The 25580-nt window shown below is 35.9% G+C and overlaps 1 protein-coding gene across 3 annotated transcripts in view; it reads right to left on the bottom strand.

The window, feature by feature from the left end:
• Positions 1-2148: 2148 nt before the first annotated feature.
• Positions 2149-25580, bottom strand: part of PRMT3 (protein arginine methyltransferase 3) — a 126552-nt gene continuing 103120 nt past the window's right edge. For all 3 annotated transcript variants that reach the window (XM_055282149.2, XM_055282150.2, XM_055282152.2), the window contains 3 exons: positions 17601-17651; positions 17316-17403; positions 2149-3140 (listed from right to left, as the gene is read on the bottom strand). In XM_055282149.2, the coding sequence (XP_055138124.1) occupies positions 3031-3140; positions 17316-17403; positions 17601-17651 (249 nt within the window). In that variant the 3' untranslated portion in view covers positions 2149-3030. The remainder of the gene's footprint in view (positions 3141-17315; positions 17404-17600; positions 17652-25580) is intronic.

Here is a 25580-nt window from a genome sequence, read left to right on the forward strand (position 1 = left end):
TGCCTGATTAATCATGGAGTGTGCTCTATAGCCATTATGGCTACTTATTGGACCATTCTGTACACCCTTGAGAGGTCTGTTTCCTTGAACATTCCTTCTGAAGCACTCTCTTCAGACCACAGTGTTCCGCTATAGATGATCATCATATTGAGATGAGCCCCACACATTACAATACACAATTATCACAAAGGAAGATAGAGGAAGAATGTATTTTCTTAATGGAAATAAAATCCCTGGAACAGAGTAAACTGATATCTATAAATGCCCATCTGTCACAACATAAAAGCATAGTGTATTTATCATTGTCAAAGGCTACAAAGTACTTATTTTTTTACAGCAATTTGAAGGTGGAAATTCTAATTGAAGAGGTAACATTTGGACACTTATGTTCTCATAAAATGCTTGGGTATACAAATAAGAAATGTCCTGGCCTTGGAAGGCTAATTGAAACAAAGATCCACTAACTGCAGCTGGGCTAGTTATAACCTGAAGAGAATAAAAAGTGTCACCAGCTGAAAATCTGATGGAAACCTAACGAGTTCTGAAGAGAAATAATTTTTAAGAAGTTTATACAATAGGAAATATTTGGTATTCACTTACGATGAGAGAAAACAAAAAATCCGATAGTTTTTGGTTACTTTAAAAATTCATTAAATCTTTTTTTTTGGCCTCCTTATTTATCACCCTAACCTACTCAAATTTGTGTAGGAAGCCATACAAGACAAAATTGCAAGTAGTTTAAACTGTATTATCAGCACCATACATTTCTAGTAATGGTCTGAATTCAAATCCATAGTGAAAACAAGCTGACTGGTTTAGCCCAGTGAAAGCAAATCATGCTTGTGAAGGAAGACTAAAGACTATGGTCTTAAAACCATCATTTGAAGAGGTTTTTCCTCCTCATTGCTAGGCCAGTTTTCTGAGACCAAAGACAATTTCTTGTTGAAACAGATTTTGCCACTTTAAATATTAATGTCCATCATAATCTTCTCACCCATTCATGTACTAGGGCAATAATTACTATCTGATGAACATGACAATTCTTAAACTGATCTAATATAGGTGCCATATATTCTTCAGGAGTCCTTGAATGGATAATGATGATTCTATCACCTAATATTGTTTTCTATGTGCCAGGTACTGATCTAAATTCTTGATTTATTAACTCATAAATTGGCACGTTCATGGAGGGAGACAGAAGGAAAGCTACTAAGATCATAGAGCAAGTAAGAGCTGGAGCTAGGATTTGAACCTAGGCACTGATTCCATAGCTATCATGCTTCTCAACACTATGCTCCATGCTTCTCAACACTGTGCTAAGCTGCCTGGTGTATGTCTTGTTTTGACAAAGAACCAATTGCTGAACTTAAAGGAGGCATGTGGAATGCCTCTCCTTAAAAGCCTTATTTTCTTAAAAATAATCCCTTTGTTAAGACTTGTTTTAAATGCTTCTGATTTTACAAAAGTCCTTAATATGTTGAAACTTATCTATTTATGAGTGAATAAATGAATGATGGGGCCTAACCCTGTCACCCAGGCTGGAATGCAGTGGTGTGATCATTGCGGCCTTGATCTCCTGGGCTCAAGGGATCCTCCTGCTTCAGCCTCCAGAGTAGCCGGGACTACAGGTGTGTGCCACACCTGGCTAATTTTTTGTAAAGATGGAGTCTCCCTATGTTGCCCAGGCTGGCCTTGAACTCCTGACCTTAAACAATCCTGCCTTGGCCTCCCAAAGCGCTGTGATTATAGGTATGAACCACCATGCCTGGCCCTATTTTTACTTTTAATTAACTTTTCTAGAGACAGTGTCTTTCTCTGTTACCCAGGCTGGAGTGCAGCGGTACGATCTTGACTTACTGTAGCTTCCAACTCCTGGACTCAAGCAATCTGCTCACCACAGCTTCCCAAGTAGTTAGGACTATAGGCATGCATCACTATGCCTGGCTAATTTTTTTAAAAAAATTTTTTGTACAGACCTGTGTTGCCTAGGCTGGTCTCAAACTCCTGGGCTTAAGTGATCTTCCTGCCTTGGCCTCCCAAATACTGGGATTATAGGTATGAGCTACCACACCCCGTTGAAATATTTTATAATGTTGTTTGATACATTTTATTGAAACCTTTTATAACATAAATATTTTTAAAATAATATTTTATGAGTTGTTTGATATTTTATTAAAACATTTTCATTCTACATTTCAAATTGAATCAGGAATTGTAAATGACAGCTTTACAGAGTGCTAAGTATAGTAACAGTTACATGTTTAACCTTTGCACATAAATCTGGTTTGAAAAAGATAATACATTAGTAAATAAGTACATATTTATCCCAATCTTTAAAAACTTTCATGAAACCTAGGATAAATGTATTGAAATTAGATTTCCTGGGCAGTACTAGAAATCTATAAGGCTAAGGAATAGTCACAAAGAGGGAAGAAACTACAAAATGAGAACCTTAAGTATGCTAGATAGGACAATCAGCTAGGCTGTCTGCATATATGATTTGTATACGAAGGCTGAAGCTCTTCTCCATATTTTAGTTTTTTTACACTCATCTTTATTACATCCTGATTTTCTAGCAAATACAATTAAAAACTCCTCCTGAGAGGAGTCCATAATAAAATGTGTACTACCTGTGTTACTAGTTTAATAAAATATCCAAATAACTAACCAATTTGTTTAAAAGTTATAGTAAGAAACTTATTAAAAACAAAAGACTATCTCTCTTCCAAATACAGGCCAATGTAAATGATTTTCAATATAGATAAACTCAATGTGGGAGTTACATTTGGTTAAATCTGGTGGTGCAAACTTCTAAGAAAATGACTACATGGCAGACCACGAGGATCAGCTGATTCTCTTCCTCAGCTGAACTATGTCAGATTCCCACAATAAGAACTTCTCTCTTATTGAGGAGGCTCATTAGGAAAGGGTCCATTATCCATCCATCTGCTCACATAAAACCAGCTCCCTCCTGCTGACCCACTCTACCCTCATATTAAAAACTACAGGTAGTGTGCTTTTATGGCTTTTTCACTGGAGACCATAAGTTTGAGTTGAATTATTCAATGTGAGAGTCACGGTAAGAGAACGTGGATCTTTCTTATTCTTGTGAACTGTGACCTTTCCTTTCAAGGCTTCACCTGTAAAACAAAGGCAAAAATTGTTAAGAATTCAAGGAATACAGTGTAGCAGAAAAGTAAACCATGTATAACTAGCACTTCTTTTTATTGTGATGTTTTCCCACTTTTTAAACTTTATTTAAAGTTAATATTCATTTTCTTCTCTTTTTTTTTTTTTTTTTAGACAGAGTCTCACTCTGTCGCCCAGGCTGGAGTGTGGTGGTGTGATCTCAGCTCACTGCAATCTCCCAGGCTGGAGTGCAGTGGTGCAATCTCGGCTCACTGCAACCTCTGCCTCCTGGGTTCAAGAGATTTTCCTGCCTCAGCTTCCCGAATAGCTGGGACTACAGGCGCATGCCACCATGCCCAACTAATTTTTTATTTTTAGTAGAGATGGGGTTTCACCATGTTGGCCAGGCTGGTCTCGAACTCCTGAGCTCAGGTGATCCACTCGCCTCGGCCTCCCAAAGTGCTGGGATTACAGGAACGAGCCACTGCGCCTAGCCAATATTCATTTTTTAGAGCAGCATTATGTTTCATTAATTTTTTTTTTTAAGACAGAGTCTCTCTCTGTTGCCCAGGTTGGAGTGCAGTAGTACAATCTCAGTTGACTGCAACCTCTGCCTCCAGTGTTAAAGTGATTTCTCCTGCCTCAGCCTCCCAAGTAGCTGGGATTATAGGCATGCGCCACCATGCCCTGCTAATTTTGTATTTTCAGTAGAGACAAGGTTTTGCCATTTTGGCCAGGCTGGTCTCGAACTCCTGACCTCAGGTGATCCGCTCACCTACCTCTGCCTCCCAAAGTGCTGGGATTACAGGCGTAAGCCACTGCGCCCAGCCCTGTTTCATTAATTTTTGAATGAAGCGAGAACTAACTACACACCACAGTGTCAAATCCTTGTGAAAGTGAGTAAAACTATTGTGGTCATATAGGGTCAATGGAAGCATTTTACTGAACTTCTGAATATGAGGCCCTATGGTGGGTTCTGGGCATCTAGAAAAAAGATATGGTCCCTGCCCTCAGAGAGTTAGTGATCAGCGTGAAGAAAAAAGCTATACTAACAATTACACAATAGGCATGTGTCTAAAGTGTGCTGCAGGTGAGCACTGGGGATGGTTGGAAGGCAGTTAAAGGCAAGGTTTCACAAGAATTAATGAATTACCCAATGCCAGGGCTAAAGTCATGGTTAACCAGGCTCAAGGGATGTACATGTAATGGTATTCAAGGAAAACACATACACAGAACCTTCAGGAATGGCATTTTGAGAAACTGAAAATTATAGCTGGAAAAATGTAGAGGCACATGACAAGGCCATTGGCCATTAATGTACTGGTGCTGTAAAAGGGAAACATACCCATGTGAAACAGTGAACGCATAAAAGTTACTTATCTGTGCAAAGGCTGATTTCCTAAATTCCGTATGTTCCGAATTTTTATCTATGTACTTTTCTAATTATAAATACTTCTCATTTAATTTTTCATTTATTTTAAAGAGCTGTTTAAAAAGTAACAAATTGCTAAGTTGTAGTTGATCACCATTCTTTGCTTAAATAATATTAAGATAACACCAAATAGTATCAGGAATAGCTTTAGCATCTGCATGGACACAATGAGGCTCCATATAATGACCAAGGAAATCTACGTAAAACTATTGAAGTACTGAATCAATATTGTACTTTAAAAAAATACAGATTCCCCATATTCAAGGAAAATTATCTGAATGCTTTTTTTTTTTTTTCTTTTTTGGAGATGGAGTCTTGCTCTGTCGCCCAGGCTGGAGTGCAGTGGTGCGATCTCGGCTCACTGCAAGCTCCGCCTCCCGGGTTCACGCCATTCTCCTGCCTCAGCCTCTCCGAGTAGCTGGGACTACAGGCGCCCGCCACCACGCCCGGCTAATTTTTTGTATTTTTAGTAGAGACGGGGTTTCACCGTGGTCTCGATCTCCTGACCTCGTGATCTGCCCGCCTCTGCTGGGATTACAAGCGTGAGCCACTGCGCCCGGCCTGAATGCTTTTCAAGATGGTAGTGAAATAACACGAGTAAAACATAACCACCTGTTATATTTATTTTCAGAATATAAAGATTCCATTACTGATACATTCTCTATATCTTTGCAAAAAAGGTGAGACTCATAGTTTAACACAAAATTAAGGAGTTGAATAATAGAAATAATGTGGCCCAAGGTGCAATCCATTCAACAAAATGTAACAATTTTTGTGTAGGTATATATGTTAATGTGTATATTTGGCTTTAGCTTTTATATCTAACCTATTCCTCTATATTATTAAAATGATATAAAACGATCTCATATGACATGCTCACCAATAGCGGACATAATAAAGATTACCAGTCAGATAGTTCTACAAACTTTATGGAGTTCAGGTTAATCATTAGATAATTTATGCTTATATTTATTCAACACTTAGTTTGTGCTAGGCTCTACTCTAAGGTCTTTACATGATTTATCTCACTTAATGGTCACAAAATATTGCTATGAGGTAAGTGCATTTTCCTTACTCACAGATGAAGTTCAGAAAAGGTAAGTAATTTGCCCAAGGTCATCTGCCAGTTAGTGAAAGAACTAGGATTTTCAGCAAGGCAGTTTGATTCCAGAACCCAAGCTCCTCAACTATACTCTGGTGCTTCCCTATCTCTATCTAAAAAAATGATGATTATAGCTTTAAATATACTATAATGAACTAGAAATGGCCTAAATTTTACTGCCCTGTGGGTTTTTTTTTTTTTTTTGGTAAAAATATTTACTTGTTTATAAACACAATTGATATGTAAGTTGATGTAACTATTATTCTATAATAACTCTAACTCTAATGAACAATGATACACGTTTTCTTATCTAAGGCATTAACCTAGGGAAGAAATAAAAGATCATTAGTATATTGAACACATTTAAGATTTTCCTATTTTGACTTTTCTATTTTGGCTATTTTATTGCTTCTTTTTAAATCAACATTTAAAAACTTCTATTAAGTTATTTATTGACCCCAAAGCTGGGAACAAACAGCCACATTATGATAAACTGACGATGTTTTTGTAAATACATGACAGAGAACACTAATTGCCAACTTGGTTACTGGGTTTAACTTACTGTTGTTGAATTGCCAACACTGAATCAACAAACTTGATTTTTACAACACAGTGGCTTGTTCCTTTTTACTTACAAGCAGTATGTCTTACACAAATTACTTAATTTAGTTGCTGGTATAAAGTAGTTCACATATGAAAAGACAGATAATGGACACTTGAGATTCAAAAATAACAAAATGACCTCCAGAGACCCAACACAAAATAAGTATTCTATTAGATGTCCTAGTCAGGACATTAAAGTGTGGAGGGAAAAAGGATACAGATTGGGGGAGGGGAGATTAAAGTTTTCATTTGCATACTACCTGGTTTTATATATAGAAAATCCTGAAGCTATATGCAAAGAAAGCTACTAGAACTATTTATTGAAGTTTCAGCAAGGTCTTATGATTTAGGATCAAGGTATAAAAACTCTATTTCTACATACTAGCAATGAAGAATTTATATAACAGTACAAACAACAGCTTCAAAAAAGCATAAAGGCTGGGTGTGGTGGCTCATGCCTGTAATACCAGCACTTTGGGAGGCCAAGGTGGGCGGATCACTTGAGACAAGGAGTTCGAGACCAGCCTGGCCAACCTGGCAAAACTCTCTCTACTAAAAATACAAAAATTAGCCAGGTGTGTGGTGCACACCTGTAGTCTCAGTTACTTGGGAAGCTGAGGCACAGGATGGCCTGAACCCAGGAGGCGGCGGTTGCAGTGAGCAGAGATCACACCACTGCACTCCAGCCTGGGAGACAGAGCGTGTCTCAGTAGCTCTTGCTCTCACTCTCTCTCTCACAAACACAAACACACACATACAATACTTGAGATAAATGTAACAATATGTCTGACTTACATAAACTACAAAACAACTCTAAAGATGGTCCACATAAATGGAGAGACCCACTCTCTCATGGGTGAAAGACTCCATGTTGTTAAGATGTCAATTTTCCCTAATCTATTGATTTAACAAAATCCCAGTCAAAATCCTAACAGGCTTTTTTAGGCCAGAAATTAATAAGCTGATTTTAAAATTTATATGGCAATATAAAGGACCTAGAATAGCCAAAACAATTGTTTGTGTAAATCTTGCCATTTTGTTCTTTTTCAATCTTATAAAGACTGTCTTAAAGGCGTAAGGACAGACATACAGATCCATGGGGGAAAATGAGAGCTCAGATGTAGATCTATATGCATATGATCAATTAATTTTTGACAAGGGAGCCAAGGCGATTAAATCGGAAAAGGATAGCCTTTTTAAGAAATGACGATGGAGCAAGTGAATATACATTTGGGAAAAGATGAACTATTATTAACTTTTAAATTTAACTCAATTAGATGACCACCCAATTTGAAATCAAGCAAAATATCTGAGCAGAAATCTCACAAGAAGATATAAAAATGGCCAATACACATATGAAACAATGCTGAACATCACATCAGGCAAATGAAAACTACAAGCACAGCTATGACTACATACTCAATAAAATGGCTTAAAATACTGCATCTTTTTTATAAGTGTTAAAAATGATGTGGAACAACTAAATTCACAATGGTGCTAGCCCTAGGAATGTTAGATAGCATAGTCATTTTTTAAAAATTTGCCAGTTTCTTATAATTCTACTTCTAGGTATTTGCCCAAGAGAAATGAAAACATCTGTCTGCATCAAGACTTTTACATGAATATTCATAGTAACTTTATTCTTAATGGCCCCCAACTGAAAGCAATACAAAAGTCTAGCAGCAGGTGAATACCTAAGTAAATTGTGGCATGGCCAAAGGAATATTACTTGGCAATAAAAAGGAACAAGCTAATTATAGATGAATCTAAAAAACAAATGCCAAGAAAGCTAATGACAAAGCCTATCAGTGACTGTCTTGGTCTGGGAATCACGGTTGGGGACTGACCATACAGGGAATTGAGGAAGAAACTTTTTGGAGTGATGGAAATAATCTGTATTTCCACAGTGGTATATGTAATTTTCAAAACTCACTGAGCTGTACAATCAAAATGTGTGAATTTTGATTATATGTAAATTATTTGTTAAAAAATGTGCCTAGGAATAAACACAGACAAATGAAATGTAGAGAAATCAGAAGATCAATTATGAAGATTCAGTACATAGTAAGTGGAGCATTTTAAGTCACTGAGGAAAGGATTCAATAAATTGTACAAAAGCGGTAATATAATCTTTTAAAGGATGAAACCAAAGCCAGAAACCAAAAGCAAAAGATTGACAGATGTGACTATAAAAAATGAAAAAAATTCTATAAAGCAAGATAGTTTAAAGAAAGAAAAGCAAATTAAAGCAGTGTTATTTTTCACTTCTTTGTGGAACAAGTATTTAAGTCTGAATTTTGAATTGATTCTTTAGGATGGATTATCAGAAATATAACTCCTTCATAAAAGGTATGAAATATATTCCAGTGTTACATTCCTGCCATCTTCATCAACAAAAGAGTAAATGAAAACAACAACCAAAACCTGATTGCTCTGATTTGTATTTCAAATCAGAGGAGATAAGTACTATTTAATTTATTTAACTACCATCTAAAATATCTGGTGTATTTACCTTACTGCTTTTCTCATTGAAGTAGATGAGGTATTGCTAGTAAATATTTCATTTTCATACATTTGTACTGTACGGTTGCTGCTCTTTCATTTACATTGCATTTTGAGTGTTAAAAATATGTAAGCTGTCTTGTTTATAAAAGTCCTTTTCAATCCTTAGTGTAAGTCAAAATAGAAATGTTCCATGGTGCTTATAAATCTGGTTATCATCTTCATTTCAGGATCAAAGGATGTACCTATAAGAGTTCTATGCATTCCTCAGTTTAGAAATAAAAAGCCCCAGTCAAAATGAATTAGTAATGGATATTTGTTAATTTTTCACGAAAGAAAAAATTTTAAGCATCAATATAGCAGCTGAAAAATTAACATAATGTCATATATATAAGCTGATGCTGATAACTATGACTTTCATTTCTTAAAATGAAATACAGGTAAATCTTTTCCATAATCATAATTTCAAAGATGAGGGTGCACAGACACTCATTTAAGATAATTAAATAGCATGAAGGGTCACAGTAATAAATACATAATTCACATTGCTGATCTCCCTTCAATTGTTCAGACCTAACTAAAGTGCCAAGGCAGTGGCTATAATGCCAGAATGAATCAGAGTAATTAATCAGTGTCAAATAGATATAAAATGACTGATGTTGTTAAGTGTGTGCACTGTGGTGAGAGCTGGAAGGAACACTCTGGAGCTGAGCCGCATGGACTTGTTTTTTATTATCAGCAGACGGCTGTTAGTATACCACAAAGCAGTGCCATAGTTCAAGAACAAAACTGACTTCATTTTAATTGTTACAGTGTGTTTTTTAGAATTAATTTCTTCTGGAGCAATGAAACTTCATTTCCCCACAAAAAGGAAAGAAAAACACAACAAATCATGATTAATTGTTGTCAAAGCTTAGAGTTTAAAAATGAAAGAAAAAACTCTGATTGTCTATCATATAAAAGCTTACTATGTACTGTATGGATAAATAGAAATAGCCTGATCTTATATTTTCAAAGCCAAATCACACTAAAAAAGATTTGAATTTTAAAGTGCTGCCGTATTTACTCACAATAAAAGTTTGTACAATAAAACTGTACACGAATTGTAAAGGGAAAACCCACCCTGAATTTAAACTTTAAGTGTCCTCACCTAGGCAAAATAACTCTATAGTTCCATTTACAATATTTTACTTATCTTGTCATATTACCTTCTGGACACTAAATAAGCTTTACATACAGTAATTTTTCCAAACTAGACTCACAGCTTCATTTATTTTTATCTAAAAATCTTATAGTACATTGAGTCAAAAGCTACTTTTAGTTTCAATATAACTATAGAGAACTCTCTTTCAGCCACACGAAGGTGAGTTTGAACACTAACCTGCTCAAGTGCAATAGTATGATGAAATTTCTGTAACACTGGAGTTGGCAAAATCGGCCATCCAAATATGGACACTAGATGACCTTGGCATAGTGTTACCCAGGTGATGGAGAAAATTAGATTTCAATGACAATATATATTATTGTACTTATTCATTTATTCAGCAGAATATGTCAAATACTACATCACATCAAGAAGGAATGAGGGAGGCACACTAAGATGTTGAACTTCTATTAGAACTCCAGCTCACTAAGATGTTGTAACAAATGTGTATATGAATTTATCTGGGGAATCAAGAAAGGGAACAATTAGCTCTGAAGACATTTAAATTTTACAGAAATTAGCTATGTCATGAAGGGTAAGTTGGAATTTATCAAGTGAAAGAGGTCAAAACAACCTTCTAGGTAGAAAAACATCTTGGACAAAGGCAAGAAAAAAAAAGAAAAGTTAGCTTAAAAATGAGCAATCTGTACAACTGGAGTATATGAACTTACCTGGGGTTGTGAAACGATGGGGTTGGAAATGATGAAAAACCAGAGTCAGACTGCAAAGGGCCATAGTAAGGAGTCTATTTTATCCTGAAGATATTGACTGTCCAGTGAGAAGTTTAAAACTAACTTTATGGCATTACTTACATAAAATGTGTTTGAATGTTGCCACTATCTTAGTTTCATAAACCACCCCAAAGTCTCAAATATTATATCTTCCAGAAGTTTTACAGTCTAAGCTTTTAGATTTGTATCTATGATCCACTTAGTTTTTATGTATGTTAGTTTTTGGATATGGTGTGAAGAATCATTTTCACAAATATTTACTTGTCCTAGCACCATTTCAAAAGATCACCCTTTCCCCATTAATCAACACTGCCCCTTTGTAAAAATTTAATTATACAAGAGCAGGTCTATTTCTGGATTATTTGTTATACTGACTTACATGGCTATAATAAACACCACTACTATACTGCCTAGATTAATATAACCTTTTGGTAAGTTTAGAAATAACACAGCATAAAGATTTCAATGTGGTTCTTCCTCAATTATTTTGGTTATTCTAGGCTTTTGATTTCTATATAACTTTTAGAATCAGCCCATTAATTTCTACAAAACTGAGATTTTGACTGAGATTGCACTGAATTAATAAAGGAAATTCTTCTATGAAGAAGTAACACTGTAACAGTATTAAGTGTTCCAATTCAGAGTATATCTCTCTATTATTTAGGTTTTCTTTAATTTCTCTCAGCAATGTTCTATAAATGTACAAGTTTTGCATATATTTTGTTGAATTTATTCCTAAGGTTTTAATTTTTCTTGATGCTGCTATAAATGGTGTTGTTTTTAAATCACAAGTTCAATCATTCATTGCTCCTCCAGGAGCTCTCGCTGTCTGTGCTGATCCCTGTCTAGTTTCAGGCTATCTGGATTCCAGGCTGGGGGATATTGGAGGAAAACATACATTTACCACAAGTTTGCTGGTACTTAGAATTCTGGTCTTCTCCTCCCATTTATTTGCTATTACTTTTCAGAGATCTTGATGGCTGCTCCATGCACTCTGGTTTTATAGCTATATTTGGTGGGAAAAATTGGATAGAATGTGCTATTATCACCTTACCTGGGAATGGAATTTCAGTGCCTTTATATTTAAAGTGTGTTTCCTGGAGGCAACATTTAGTTTTATTCAGTCTATTTCCGCCTTTTAATTCGCATTTTCTAGATCATTCATGTTTAATGTAATTATCAGTCTACTTAAGTCTGAATTTAAGTCTATCATCTTACCACTTGTTTTCTATTTGTTCATCTGTTTGTGTCCTTTTCCCCATCTTCTTCTTTAAAAAAATTTAATTTTTTTTAGAGACAGGACTTTGCTCTGCACCCAGGCTGAAGTATAGTGATGTAATCATAGCTCACCACACCCTGGACCTCCTGGGCTCAAGCAATCCTCCTGCCTCAGCCTCCTGTGTAGCTCAGACTACAGTTATGTGCCACCACACTTGGCTAATTGAAAAAATTTTTTTTCTTTAGAGACAGGGTCTTGCTTTGTTGCCCAGGCTGGTCTCAAACTCTTGGCCTCAGCAATCCTGCTGCCTTGGCCTCCCAATGTGCTGGGATTACAGGCATGAACCACCATGCCTGGCCCCTATCTTCTTTTGAATTGGGTACTTTTTTCAGGATTCCATTCTGTCTCCAGTATGGAGATTGTCTTCAGTAAATTATTAGCTATAGTTTGTGGTTTAATTTTAAATTTATTAGCTATTGCTTTAGGGTTTACAATGTACATACTTAACTGCTTCACATACAGTGTAAATATTTCTATTTTATCATTAACTTCCTTGGTTATCATTTCCATATATTTCACTTCTCCATATGTTTTAAACCTACAATACATTATTTTGCTTTAGTCAATGATCATTTAAGAAATGAAGAAATGAAAAAATAAAGCTTTTTAATGTGATCACACATTTACCATTTCTGGCATTTTCCACTGCTTTGTTAAGATCCAAGTTTCCATTTGGTGACATTTTGTTTCCTCTTGAACTTACTTTAATACATGTCTTATATTTCCAGTCTGCTGAAAAGAAATTCGTTCAGTGTTTTTCTTCTGAAAAAGTCTTCATTTAGTTTCATTACAGAACATATTTCTTGTAGATACAGAATCTAGGTTGCCAGTTTCAATACTTCAAAATGTCATTCAATTAATCATCTTGCCTACATAGTTTTTGATGAATATTCTTTTTTTTTTCTTTTAGACAACAGTCTTGCTCTGTTGCCCAGGCAGGAGTGCAGTGGTGCAATCTCAGATCACTGCAACCTCTGCCTCCTGGGTAGAAACAATTCTCGTGCCTCGGCCTCCCGAATAGCTGGGATTACAGGTGCATGCCACCACGTCCAGCTAATTTTTTGTATTTTGAGTAGAGATGGGATTCTGCCATGTTGTCCACGCCTGTCTCGGACTCCTGAGCTCAGGCAATCTGCCTGCCTCCGCCTCTCAAAGTGCTAGGATTACAGGCATGAGCAATCACGCCCAGCCAGTTTTTGATGAATATTCTAAGGTTATTTCTTTTTTGTTCTCTATATGTTGTTTCCTTTTACTCTGGCTTATGTTAAAATTTTAAAAAGTTATCACTGTTAGTTTGATATGTTTTGGTGTTTTGAGTTTATCCTTCAGGTTAATTGAGTTTCTTCAATGTGTAGCTTGTATCAAATGTACTTCCTGTTGCATCGCCTCACCTTACCCTATTCCTCCCTCAGCTTCTTCCAAGGACTAGGATAGAGTGCTTGGTATTTCCCCATAGGCTACTGTGGATATGTTTATTTTAAATATGTTTCTCCTCCTTTATTTTGGATACATTTTATTGCTATATATTCAAGTTCACTGATCTTTTCTTCTGCCTTTAATTCCATCAAATGACATTTCACTTTAAATGTCTTCTTATATTCTCTTCGCTATGTTCACATAAGCATAGTTATAACATTTTTTTCAACATGCTTGTCTGCTAATTTCATCACTCCTGGGTCTGTTCCTATCAGACATTTTCCTGCGCCCAATGTTTAGTTCAATGTATCCATTCTGTTTTCCTTTGTGGCTACTAAGTTAGTTGCAGCTTAGTTCCTTTCCCTTCAAGGCTTGTTTTTAAGATTTGTTAAGGGGGATCTAGACAGCCTTGCAGCCCTGTGTGAACTGAGAACTCTTTGGCACACATTTGCTCCAACTACTTTGCCTGACCTTGTGCATTTAATCCTACATATACACATCTTATTACTCGTGTAAAACTCCAGGAGTCCCTCCTATAGATCTTTTTGAGCTTGTTTTCTGATGAGCTTACCCTCTTCAGTACTCTGCTCTGCAACTTCCCAGCATCTATTAATCAATGCTACCATCAAAGGCTTAGCAGGATTCAGAAAAAAAAAAAAAAGTTATACTTACTTACATGATCCTTTCTTTATACTCCCATAACTAAGAAATGACTATTTTTCCAACTGTAAAATTTCCTTTTAAAATTTTTTTTCAGTTTGTACTCTCTTAGGGGATTCTAATATTTTGTGATATATTGGTCTTACTATTTAGATACAAATGCATACACCACAGTAGTAAAAGAAACATAGGTGGTGCCAGCGGGCAACATTTGCATCATACACCTCCTTCATGATATTCTATATATACCTAAGAGCAAAGCACAAACCAGTTACTCTAAGGATTACTGGGTAAAGAACAGTTAGGATTTTAAAACTTCACTAGTCATCAAACAATATTTTGTTGTAATGAAGTAGGAGAAAATTTTGAGAATCAAACTCAAATGCTATCTTAAATCTCCCTCACGATTAAAACATGAACTAGTACTGCCTTTAAAACTCTAGTACTAAGATGACAAAATGGCTACAATGAAGAAAAAAAAGCAACATTTTCAAGTTTCCAAACATCAATCCAAATACCAGAGCTACAGAAAAACAAAAACGAGGCTAAAAGGACCTCATTTGGGTTTGCCTCATTTCAGTTTTGCTGTGCTGAAGCTTTCTGCAGACAGAGAAAATGACACCATCAAGGTTTTATTTCCATATCACTTGCAACTTCAAAGTGAGAAAATGACAAGGTGCTGCTTCAATCTGATATTTATTTGCATCTATTAAACTCAATTTATGTATCAACAGTGAAACTGAAGCTACAGAATTTATGAAATATTTAAAAGAGATTGATAACCACCTGGTAACTGTAATATTGAGCCCACCACTCAGCTTTGTAAAATCTTAGTATTCTATCAGAGTTCCTTCAATTTTTTTTTACAAAGTTTTCTTTTATATGACATTGACTCCCCCACACCCCAGTTGTAGCCTGCCCTAATCCTATTTCTATCCAGAGGTAACCACTATGCTGAATCTGAGTTGTTTGTTTCATATTTGTATTAGATATGTGTATGTATGGTTGTTTACATGTTTTAAAAGTTCACATAAATGGTATCTTGTCAGACTCATTCTGCAATTTTCTTTTTTGCTCAATGTTGCCTCCCTTACATTAACTCCCCAAGAGATAGGGTCTCACTATGTCACCCCAGCTGGAGTAAAGCTCAATCACAGCTCACTGCAGCCTCAAACTCCTGGGCTCAAGGGAACTTCTGGCCTCAGCCTCTTAAGTAGCAGGGACTATAGGTGTGTGCCACCATGCCCGGCTTCAATGTTGTTTTTCATGGAAACATACATACATAACTTACCTGCTCTAGATACTATTCTATGCAACTACCACATTTATTTATCCATCTTCTGCTGATGGACAGTTAAGGTTATTTCCAATTTTTCCCTTCTACAAACCATGCTGCTATAAAGATTTTTACATAAGTTGTGGGAGAGACTGTTTAGAATACATGCCTAGGAAAAAACTGCTTGGCTGTAGGGATGGTACATCTATACTTAGCTTGATAGTATCAAACTGTTCTCGAAAGTTTTACTAATTAAAAGCCAGCAAAAGGCAATGAAAGCTCCATTTGGCCACATTATTGCCAGCACTTGACGTTGTTAAACTTTACGTATTTTCTTCCCCCAAATGACGGACAAGAAACAGCATCTCATGGTTTCAGTTAGCCTTTTCCTGAGTTATTGGTGAAGTTGGATTTTTTTCATTGAAGCTTGTTATACATTCAGCTTTCGTGCCCTCAGGAGGTTTTCAGAGAAGGTGGTACAAGAAGACTTACATGTAGTATGCAGTTTAAATTTTTAAATCCCATAATCAAATTCTAACTTTTAGAGTGAAATGTATAGGTATGTCAGAACTATAGGTGCTAATGTAAGTGAACAATCAATGAGTTTTTAAAATAAAAAATAGAATCTGATTAGCCCTTGAATATCACATAAGATTTGGATAGGTAGGGAAGAGACAGTGGAGAGAATGCTAAGACAAATACATTTTGCATGCAATAACTTTTTCTCTTTTTTTGAGACACGGTCTTGCTGTGTCACCCAGGCTGGAGTGCAGTGGTATGATCATAGCTCACTGCTGACTCAAGCAAGTCTCCTGCCTCAGCCTCCAAGCAGCTAAGACTATAGACTACACTATGCCCACCTAATTTTTATTGTTTTGTAGAGATAGGGTCTTGCTATGTTGCTTGGGCTGGTTTAAACTGGCCTCGGCTGGGTGCGGTGGCTGATGCCTGTAATCCCAGCACTTTGGAAGGCCGAGGTGGGCAGATCACCTGAGGTCAGGGGTTTGAGACCAGCCTAGCCAATGTGGTGAAACCCCATTTCTACTAAAAGTATAAAAATTAGCTGGGCGTGGTGGCGCCAGCTACTTGGGAGGCTGAGGCAGAAGAATTGCTTGAACCCAGGAGGTGGAGGTTGCAGTGAGCCGAGATGGTGCCACTGCACTCCAGCCTGGGGAACAAGAGTGGAACTACGTCTCAAAAAAGAAAAAACAAAACCCAAAACTGGCCTCAAGTTATCCTCCTGCCTCAGCCTCCCAAAGTGGCTTATTACAGGCATAAGCCACTGTGCCTCGCCTACAATAACTACTGAATGAAATTGTCTTTAACTTTTATTTTATTGGTGATATTTCTCTTTAGTCACTTGGAGAAAGAAAATATTTTTAGTTACATTTGTAACTTATTAAATACTAATTATTGCCAAAAGTTTTCTGATTTTGTGATACTTTAAGAGCTAGGTAATCTTATTTATTTTAGTTGGCAGAAATTAGACTTAAAAATTTTTCTTAAATTACATCTTTAATTAAATGATAAGTCATCTAAAATTTATGTAGGTGGTAAGCTCTAAAAACATCTTTTAACATTTGTTATATTGCTTCAAATATATGGTGCAGGCCAGGCACAGTGGCTCACACCTGCAATCCCAGCACTTTGGGGGGCCGAGGCAGGTGGATCACTTGAGGTCAGGAGTTGGGGACCAACATGATGAAACCCTATCTCTGCTAAAAATACAAATATTAGCTGGGTGTGGTAGTGTGTGCCTGTAATCCCAAGTACTCGGGAGGCTGAGGCAGGAGAATTGCTTGAACCCAGGGGATGGAGGTTGCAGTGAGCCGAGATCATGTCACTGTTCTCTAGCCTGGGTGAGACAGTGAGACACTGTCTCAAAAAACAAATATAGTGTGCACATAAAAAGTGGTTGTAAAATGAATATCATTTACTTCAGAATGAATAAGATACTTTCCCCCCTACTATTCTTTCTCACCTGCTTTAACTGAAAATGGTTTTTCCAGTAGAAATACTGTTTGTTTCCAGTGTGTTTTGGTGCTCTGAGGGCCCGTGGAGAACACGACCTGAATTGGTAAAGTTCAAAAGTATTTGATGAAGTACAAGATTTTTAAGAACATGGTACATTAATCTATGACATCAAACACAAGCCCCAATTGCTTACAGCAGCAAAATGCTTATGATTAAACACCTTGGGGCGCAAAATAAAATATAATATACTTCTGTAATAATTAATTCTTATGAGATAACTCATGATACTTACCCTGTTGTGGCAATTCTTCTCAAAATATATATCAAAGTAGCCAGAAATTGCCTGTTTTTTAAAAAAAAGAAATATAAATGCTTACTAAATGAACTACATAATATAATAACTAATTATTGTCTCTTAAGACATGGCAAAAATGATAAACCATTTCAGAGACTAAATACCTCTTAAACTCAATATTTTTCCTGGAAAAGATGTTATAAGTAAAAACAAAGTAATGTAATTTGGCTTTTCCTCACAGAAACAACATAATAAAGGTAATAAGGCTAATCAAATAATCAGTATGTTTTATTAGAGAAATAATCATGCTAGACCACTGAAAGGTGAACACACATGGAAAGAGAGACTCAGTTGGCCCCTCACTGAGCCTCACTCGCCAACTGAGATGTCCACCCACGCATTAGGCTATCTTGACTTCTCCAGCTGTAGTCAAGCATTCAGACAACTGCACCAGCATGAAAGATGCCAGGAAAGACCAGCAGGTGCACTACTCAGTTAAGTCCAGTCAGGATTGCAGAATCAGAAACAAACAGATATAAATGGTTTGGGCTTCAAGCCAGAGTTTTGAGATGGGTTATTATACAGCAATAAATAATTAAAACATGCTCTTTTATACAAAGCCAGTTCATTTAATTTCTTCTAGTCCAGTACATCTGTTTTTAAGTACTATGAATATTTTTGTGATGAAATAAAGATGTTTAAAATGTTACTTATTTTTTTTCCCGAAAAAATGAAAAATAGTACTCAAATCTTATGTTTAAGCAAGTACTCAAAGGGGAAACTCCAAAGTGAGCTCTAAGGGTTATTGTAATAGTACAAAAAATATATATATATATTTTTGAGATGGAGTCTTGCTCTGTTGCCCAGGCTGGAGTGCAATGGCACGATCTCAGCTCATTGCAACCTCCGCCTCCTGGGTTCAAGTGATTCTCCTGCCTCAGCCTCCTGAGTGGCTGGGACTACTGGTGTGTGCCACCACAACTGGCTAATTTTTGTATTTTTAGTAGAGATGGGGTTTCACTATGTTGGTCAGGCTGGTCTCGAACTCCTGACCTTGTGACCCACCCGCCTCGGCTTCCCAAAGTGCTGGGATTAGAGGTGTGAGCCACTGCACCCAGCCTACAAAAAGATCTCTTAAAGAAATTAACATATTCGGATAAATACATAATTTTGAGTTTTTTGGTTAAATTTAAATACCATTCCTTTTTCTTTCACTATTGGAACTAGCTGGACTTAATCATTTTTTAAAGCTGGCATTACATTAAGCTTATAAAGTGTTAAAAACAGGACACTGATTTCTTGAAAAATCATGGTAAAGCTAATTTGCATACTCTGCTACTTTTGTTAAAAATGTGACATTTTATTGATCTTGTAGGGTTAATATGGATTAGGTCCAAACCAAACTCAATATTTAACCTTGAGGTTCATTGCAATTTAGATACCAAGAGAGAATCAAAATACTATTAATAATTTTGCCAAATAGAATTATAAAACAATGTAGTACTCGGCCACAGATTATCATAAAAACCATGTGGTTAATTAGAATATTTCTATATAACTTTATCAGTTGATTTCCGGATACTTATGATGCCCCTTCACAGACCAATTCAACTGTTTTCTTATTTATTCCTGTATGCCTGTCTTGTTCACCACTATACTCTTAGTGCCCAGAGCAGTTACCTGGCCCACACGATACAATACAAATATTTGCTGAGCAAATGTGTTTATTATACATTCTATTATGTTAATTACGACAGTATATTACAGTTTGCCTTATACTGCAATTTATTTAAGAGCAAGGCATATGTGTAACTCACTTCTATGCCCCTTACCCAATACAATGTTATATAGCAGGTTCTCAATAAATTTTAGCCAAATTAAAATTTTTAGTCTTCAGTCTCAAATATGGCTAGCTTTATTACATAGCCAGTATACTTTATTAAAGCATTGACCAACTGAACTTGAATGGAACTATTTTTAACTCTGAAAAGCATGGAACATGTGGGACAAATATGGAAAGGAGAGAGCTAGAAAAGATCTAATTCTGTATGTAGGAAATGCAGAAGTCTCAGCCTAACCCCCAAATTACACATTTTCAGGTGAGATCCAAACCCACATAGCAAAAGCTTAGAGAGTTGAACTAAAATTTGAATCACTGGTGCAAGTCTCAGGATTAACCTCTGAATAAAACATGCATGGAAAAAAAAAAAACAAAACCAACAAGTAAAGGCGTAGAGAACTGACCTGAGATTTGAAAAATCTGTAAAAGTCTCAGACTAATCCGTAAACTAGGTATGTGTAAAGAGAGCCTCAAAACAGCATAACAAAGGCTTACAGAATGTGACTGAGACTTGGCTAACTGTCTGCTTGGACACTAAGACAGAACTTATGGTCTGATTTTAACTGGGCTTGACTGTCTGCTAACCACAAACATGAACATCCTTAAGATTTTAACAAGACAGTTTATACAACATAGCATGCACAACATCTAAGGTACAATCTCAAATTACTCAACATACAAAGAATCAGGAAAATTGAACAACTCTCAGGAGAAAAGACAAGCCACCTCTGAGATAATCCAGATGCTCAAACTATCAAGCAAAACTTTAAAGCAGCAATTATAACTATGTTCCAAAGGTGACAGAAAACACAACGGAATGAATCAAAAGATAGAAATTCTCAGCAGAGAAACAAACCACAAAAAAGCACCAAATGAAAAAATTTTAATTGAAAATTATAATAACTGAAACTTCTGGGTTGAATAGCAGAATGGAGATGACAGGAAAAAAAAATCAGTGAATTTGAAGATTAACAGAAATTATCCAATCTGAAGAAGGGAAAAGACAGCAATAAAACGCATGTTATAGAACCTTGGAGACCTATAGATCTAATGTGTCATTATTGGTGTCCATTGGTGGTCCAGATGGAAAAAGAAAAATGGAGGAGAAAAAAAGTTTTAAAATTCTATATCTAGACAGAACATTTACGAATGAAGGCAAAATATGACATTTTCAAGTCAAGGAAAAGTAAAGAAATTCACTGCCAATAGACTTCCTTTAGAAACATTTTAAAAGAAGTTCTTCAGAAGGTAACCTGGAACAAGAAGAACAGAAAACCCATAGTTTTAAAATATCGTTTTGTTTTCAAAATTTTTAACGTATCTTTTAAAATTCTGTTTTAAACTCATGTAACAGCCTCTCATCTTTCTGTAATTATAGTTCTATAACTGTTATATTTATTGCCAGTCTTTTTTTTAATAAGAATTAAAATGCTTCTCTTCATATATCTGAAGATGTTACAAAAGCTGCTTTTAAACCCAAATTTTCACAAAAGCTCTTACTAGCTTACTAGGATTTATTTTTCCCCACATTTTTTGGGGGGCTCCCAAAGTACTGGGATTACAGGTGTGAGCCACCATGTCCGGCCACACATGCTTATTAATCTCCAAATCTAACTGTGTACGAATTTCAGTTAAAAATTTCCAGCCCTTAAATAATACAGTGAAAGAAATACTGGGAAGTTCTGGGTAATCAAAAAATAAGTTTTAAGACAAAGAAAAATGACAGATATAGTTAACTTCAGTTGTAAGCACTGGAAAGAATCTATGACAAATATCTGAAATTGCATTTGTGTGAAATGTATCACAGTATCTTTGAGTCCTCAAGCACAGTCACATTTCTAATGAGGTTTGGTTTACAGTAATACTAACTCAGTTCCACAGCACACATTAAACAGAAAGCAGAAGCATGAGGAGAAGTTAGGAAGGAATTCACCTGAAATTCAAACTGTGTGCAGATAATCTATCTACTCATTAGACAGCACTTATACAGCTGAGAAAGTGGAAGATTGTTGCTCTGAAAAAAAGGGAGTTTCTGGTTTTAAAATGAGTGTTTACCCTCAAACACCAACATGATCTAGAATGCCCTTAAAGAGACAGGGTTTGTGGTGTTTTTTTTTTCTTTTCTGTGTGATTCTTATTTTTTAAAAGTTTAATTTTAGAGATGGAGTCCCGCTATGGTGCCCAGGCTGAAATCAAACACCTGGACTTAAGGGATCTTTCTGCCTAAGCCTCCTGAGTAGCTGGGACAACAGTTGCATGCTACTAACTCTTACTTAAAAGAGATTAAGAAAAAAAAAAACCTTCACTTTTGAAACATAGTAATATAAAACCAAATGAATTATGATTAGTGTTTTTATTTCTGCAAAGCTATTAAATAAGGAATAATGATATAACCAAGTATCAGCTAATTTAGGAATAAATGACTTGTTTTGTCAGGAAAATATAAACATGCCACTATTTTCAATTACAGTTTGGCCACCTTGCTACCATCACTTTGACAGCCTATCTTAACATCTTTTAAATGTTAATTTCAATGACTATACATTATCTCTGTGGATGTCATTCAAATATAAGAATAAACAACCATAGGAAATAATGACTAACAGGCAATGGCAACAAATAACTGGAGCTACAACTTGACATATGCTCGAAAAAGATCAGAGAGGTTTGAGGGCTGACTACAGAAGAAATTTCTCCTTTGTCTCACGTATATATCTTGTTGGGGCAATGAGAACTGCTGAGGGAAAAAAAGCATTAAAATCTATCTGTAGAAGTTGGGTTAATCTGCAAAGGCAAGGTCACAATTAAATAAAATTTCACTGAATTATACCACAGTCAGAAAAATTTATAACTAAAAGTTTAGTTATAAAAGTCTCTTAGAGTGAGAGAAGGGAGAATGAGTGGTAAGTAGTAAAAAAACAAAAACAATGATAGAAGAAAACAGAATGAAAGGAAACTACACATACATAGTGAATTTCTTGATATTTTGTGAGACTCCTCGACAATTACTTTGATGCACATAGGAAAATACAAGCATGGAGCTTTGTTGTACATCTTAAATATTCCTCAGCATGTAATAGTTTCAGAACTCATCTTTTTGTGGATTTCACAAAAAGAAAACTCATGGCATTTGTAAACTGAATCATGAAAAAATCTGTTTTAAGCCACGTTTTGCTTGTTTATATGTATAAAGGTAAATGCAGTTCATTTAATATACACTTATTTGAAGAACAATGATTGGGATAAAAATGACTTTCTCATGTATTTTGGTGCGATGAATATTTCTTTAAAGAGGACACATTGTGTGTATGTAATAGGATGGCAACCAATGAAATAAGATCAGACTAGACCTTATGAGGAAGAAGGAAATTAAAAATTATCATTATCACTATCACCTGCAGGGAGTAATTTATCATTTCTGTTCTTCATTGGTATCATGTTCCAACAGCATGTGGTTACAGCAGATACAATTAGGCAGCTGGCCACAGAAGTAGGAGGATAATGTGCTTTTGATGGAGTTTATCCAAGCATGGAGATAGAGTGCTTGTAATCCATGCAGCAGAATCACTATAACAAAAATACAATTCATTTTTCGTTGAAGTATTTCTTTCAAAATCTGAATATGGAATGCAAAAGCCAACTGATGAGTCTCAAGCAAGCAAAGAAAAAGAGTAAGCAGACAATGCATAAAAATAACTGTTATAGCTTAGATCATTGTATATAAACCAAGCAGATGAAAATACAAACATAAGCTATACGAGCTGCCACATAGAGCATGAACTGTGCTAGTTATAACTGGCGTTTAAGAAGACATAATCAACAAATATGAAAATTATATATTATGATTTTTTCCCCAGTTGTAACTATACATTAAATTATGGACTCTTCCTTTTTCAATTAATTTTCTACTGTATCCCAAGAGAAAATCTGCACCTTTTCTTTCTTTCATGATTCCTCTAGGGAACAATACATATTAAGTGCCATACACTTCTCAAGAGATACTGCCAGATTGAGTGGTGGTAAAAAATAGACCAAGCAATATGGGAAGTAGTAAAACAGGCCATAGGTCTAAAAATATTTTTAAAAATACTTTTATTGAAAAACAAACACAATGTAATTTATTTCTGATCTACATAGACTATTTCAAGATAACTGAAACTCCTTTTAAATTTATTTGGGATTGCTTCCTTGTAATTTCAAAATTGCTTATTAAAGTGGTTTTAGGGGGCAAAAATCATCTTCAGAGTCTATAACACAAATACTTTCATCTTGACATTTCATAACTTGATACCTCACACTTCTTCCTAGCTATAAACACAAAATTGTTTTACATAACCAATATTCATTGAAATTTACTGATTTGTTTTCATTTTAAAAACTGCTTAATACATCATGTGCATTCAGAAAAGTGCACATAAGTGTACATCATGCTGAATTTTCAAACTGAATACAGCTGTGAAACCCACACCCAGATGAAGAAACAGAACATCTCAGCACCCTAGTAGTCCCCCTTACGCACCTACAAGGCACCTATGCTTCTGACGACCTATCCTAATACTCTTAAGCAAAGATTCATTTTTCCTATTATACTTCAATATATAGAGAATCATATATCAGGCAGTCCTTTGTGTCTGGCTAATTTTCCTCAATATTGTTTGTGAAATTCATCTACCTTACTGCAAATGATTCATTTTCATGGCTGTAAGGTATATGTGACTATATAATTTAGTCTACTGCTGACAGGCACTTGAACAGTTTTTGTGAATATACATAACATGGCCACTGGGTATATACCTAAGAGAACTACTGGTATGTAAATATTTACCACTTTTGTTCACCTTTATTCCTTCCTGAATTTCTGGCCTTCCATCAGGGATCATTTGCTGTTTGCCTGAATATCCCTTGGTACTTCCTTTGGCACAGGTTTTTAAGGCAAATTCTTTCTCTTCTTTTCTGCTTATCTGAAAATATCTTTATTTCAGCTTCATTCTTCTTCTTCTTTTTTTTTTTTTTTTTCTTGAGATGGAGTCTCGCTCTATTTCCCAGGCTGGAGTGCAGAGGTGCAATCTCAGTTCACTGTAACCTCCACCTCCCGGGTTCAAGCGATTCTCCTGCCTCAGCCTCCCGAGTAGCTGGGACTAGAGGTGTGTGCCATGATGCCCGGCTAATCTTTGTAATTTTAGTAGAGACGAGGTTTCACCGTGTTGGCTAGGCTGGTCTTGAACTCCTGACCTCAAGCCACCAGCCTGCTTCACCCTGCCGAAGTGCTGGGATTACAGGCATGAGCCACTGTGCCCAGCCAAGTTGTCCAGCTTCATTCTTAAAAGAAATCTCAGTTGGGTTAAACTCAGGGTTTGCAGTTATTTTCTGGCAGCACAGTGATAATGTCATCATTACAATTTCTTCTGTTTGTCTTTTTTCCTTCTGATTCCATTGTTCCTCTCCCCTGCTCCCCCAATTCCATTGTTCCTTGTGCACCTGGCTAATACAGGACATCTGTATTACGTAGGTGTACAAAGGGGACTACTAGGGTACTGAGATGTTTCTTCATGTGGGTGTGGGTTTCACAGCTGTATTCAGTTTGAAGATTTACCAATTATAGAAATTATCTACTAGTCTACTTAGCTCTTCTTTAAAGGTAATTCCAGCACCATAGTTCCACCAACTTTGAGATTTTTCTTTGGTTTCTGTAGTTTTACTAGGATATGTCTAGGTGTGGGTTTCTCTTCCCTCTTTTAAACTGAGATATAATTCACATACCAAAAAATTTACCAATTTAAATTGTACAATTCAACATTCTTTAGTGTACTCAGAGTTGTGTAACCATCATTACAATCTAATTTTAAAAACATTTCATCTCCCCCAAAAGAAATCTTCCATCCATTCTCTTCTTGTCCAGTCTGTGTCTACAGATATCTGAATATTTCATTTAAATGGAATCATATAAGAGATGGTCTTTTGTGACTGATTTCTTTCACTTAGCATAATGTTTTTAAGGGTTAACCATGTTGTATCATGTTTCATTCTTTTTTATAGCTGAATAATATTCCATTGCATGGATATGCCAAATTTTACTTATCCATTCTGTAGTTGATGGACATTTGAATTACTTCCATTTCTTAGCTATTACGAATAAT

The sequence above is a fragment of the Symphalangus syndactylus genome, chromosome 6, assembly GCF_028878055.3.
Source record: "Symphalangus syndactylus isolate Jambi chromosome 6, NHGRI_mSymSyn1-v2.1_pri, whole genome shotgun sequence".
NCBI classification, from domain to species: Eukaryota; Metazoa; Chordata; class Mammalia; order Primates; family Hylobatidae; genus Symphalangus; species Symphalangus syndactylus.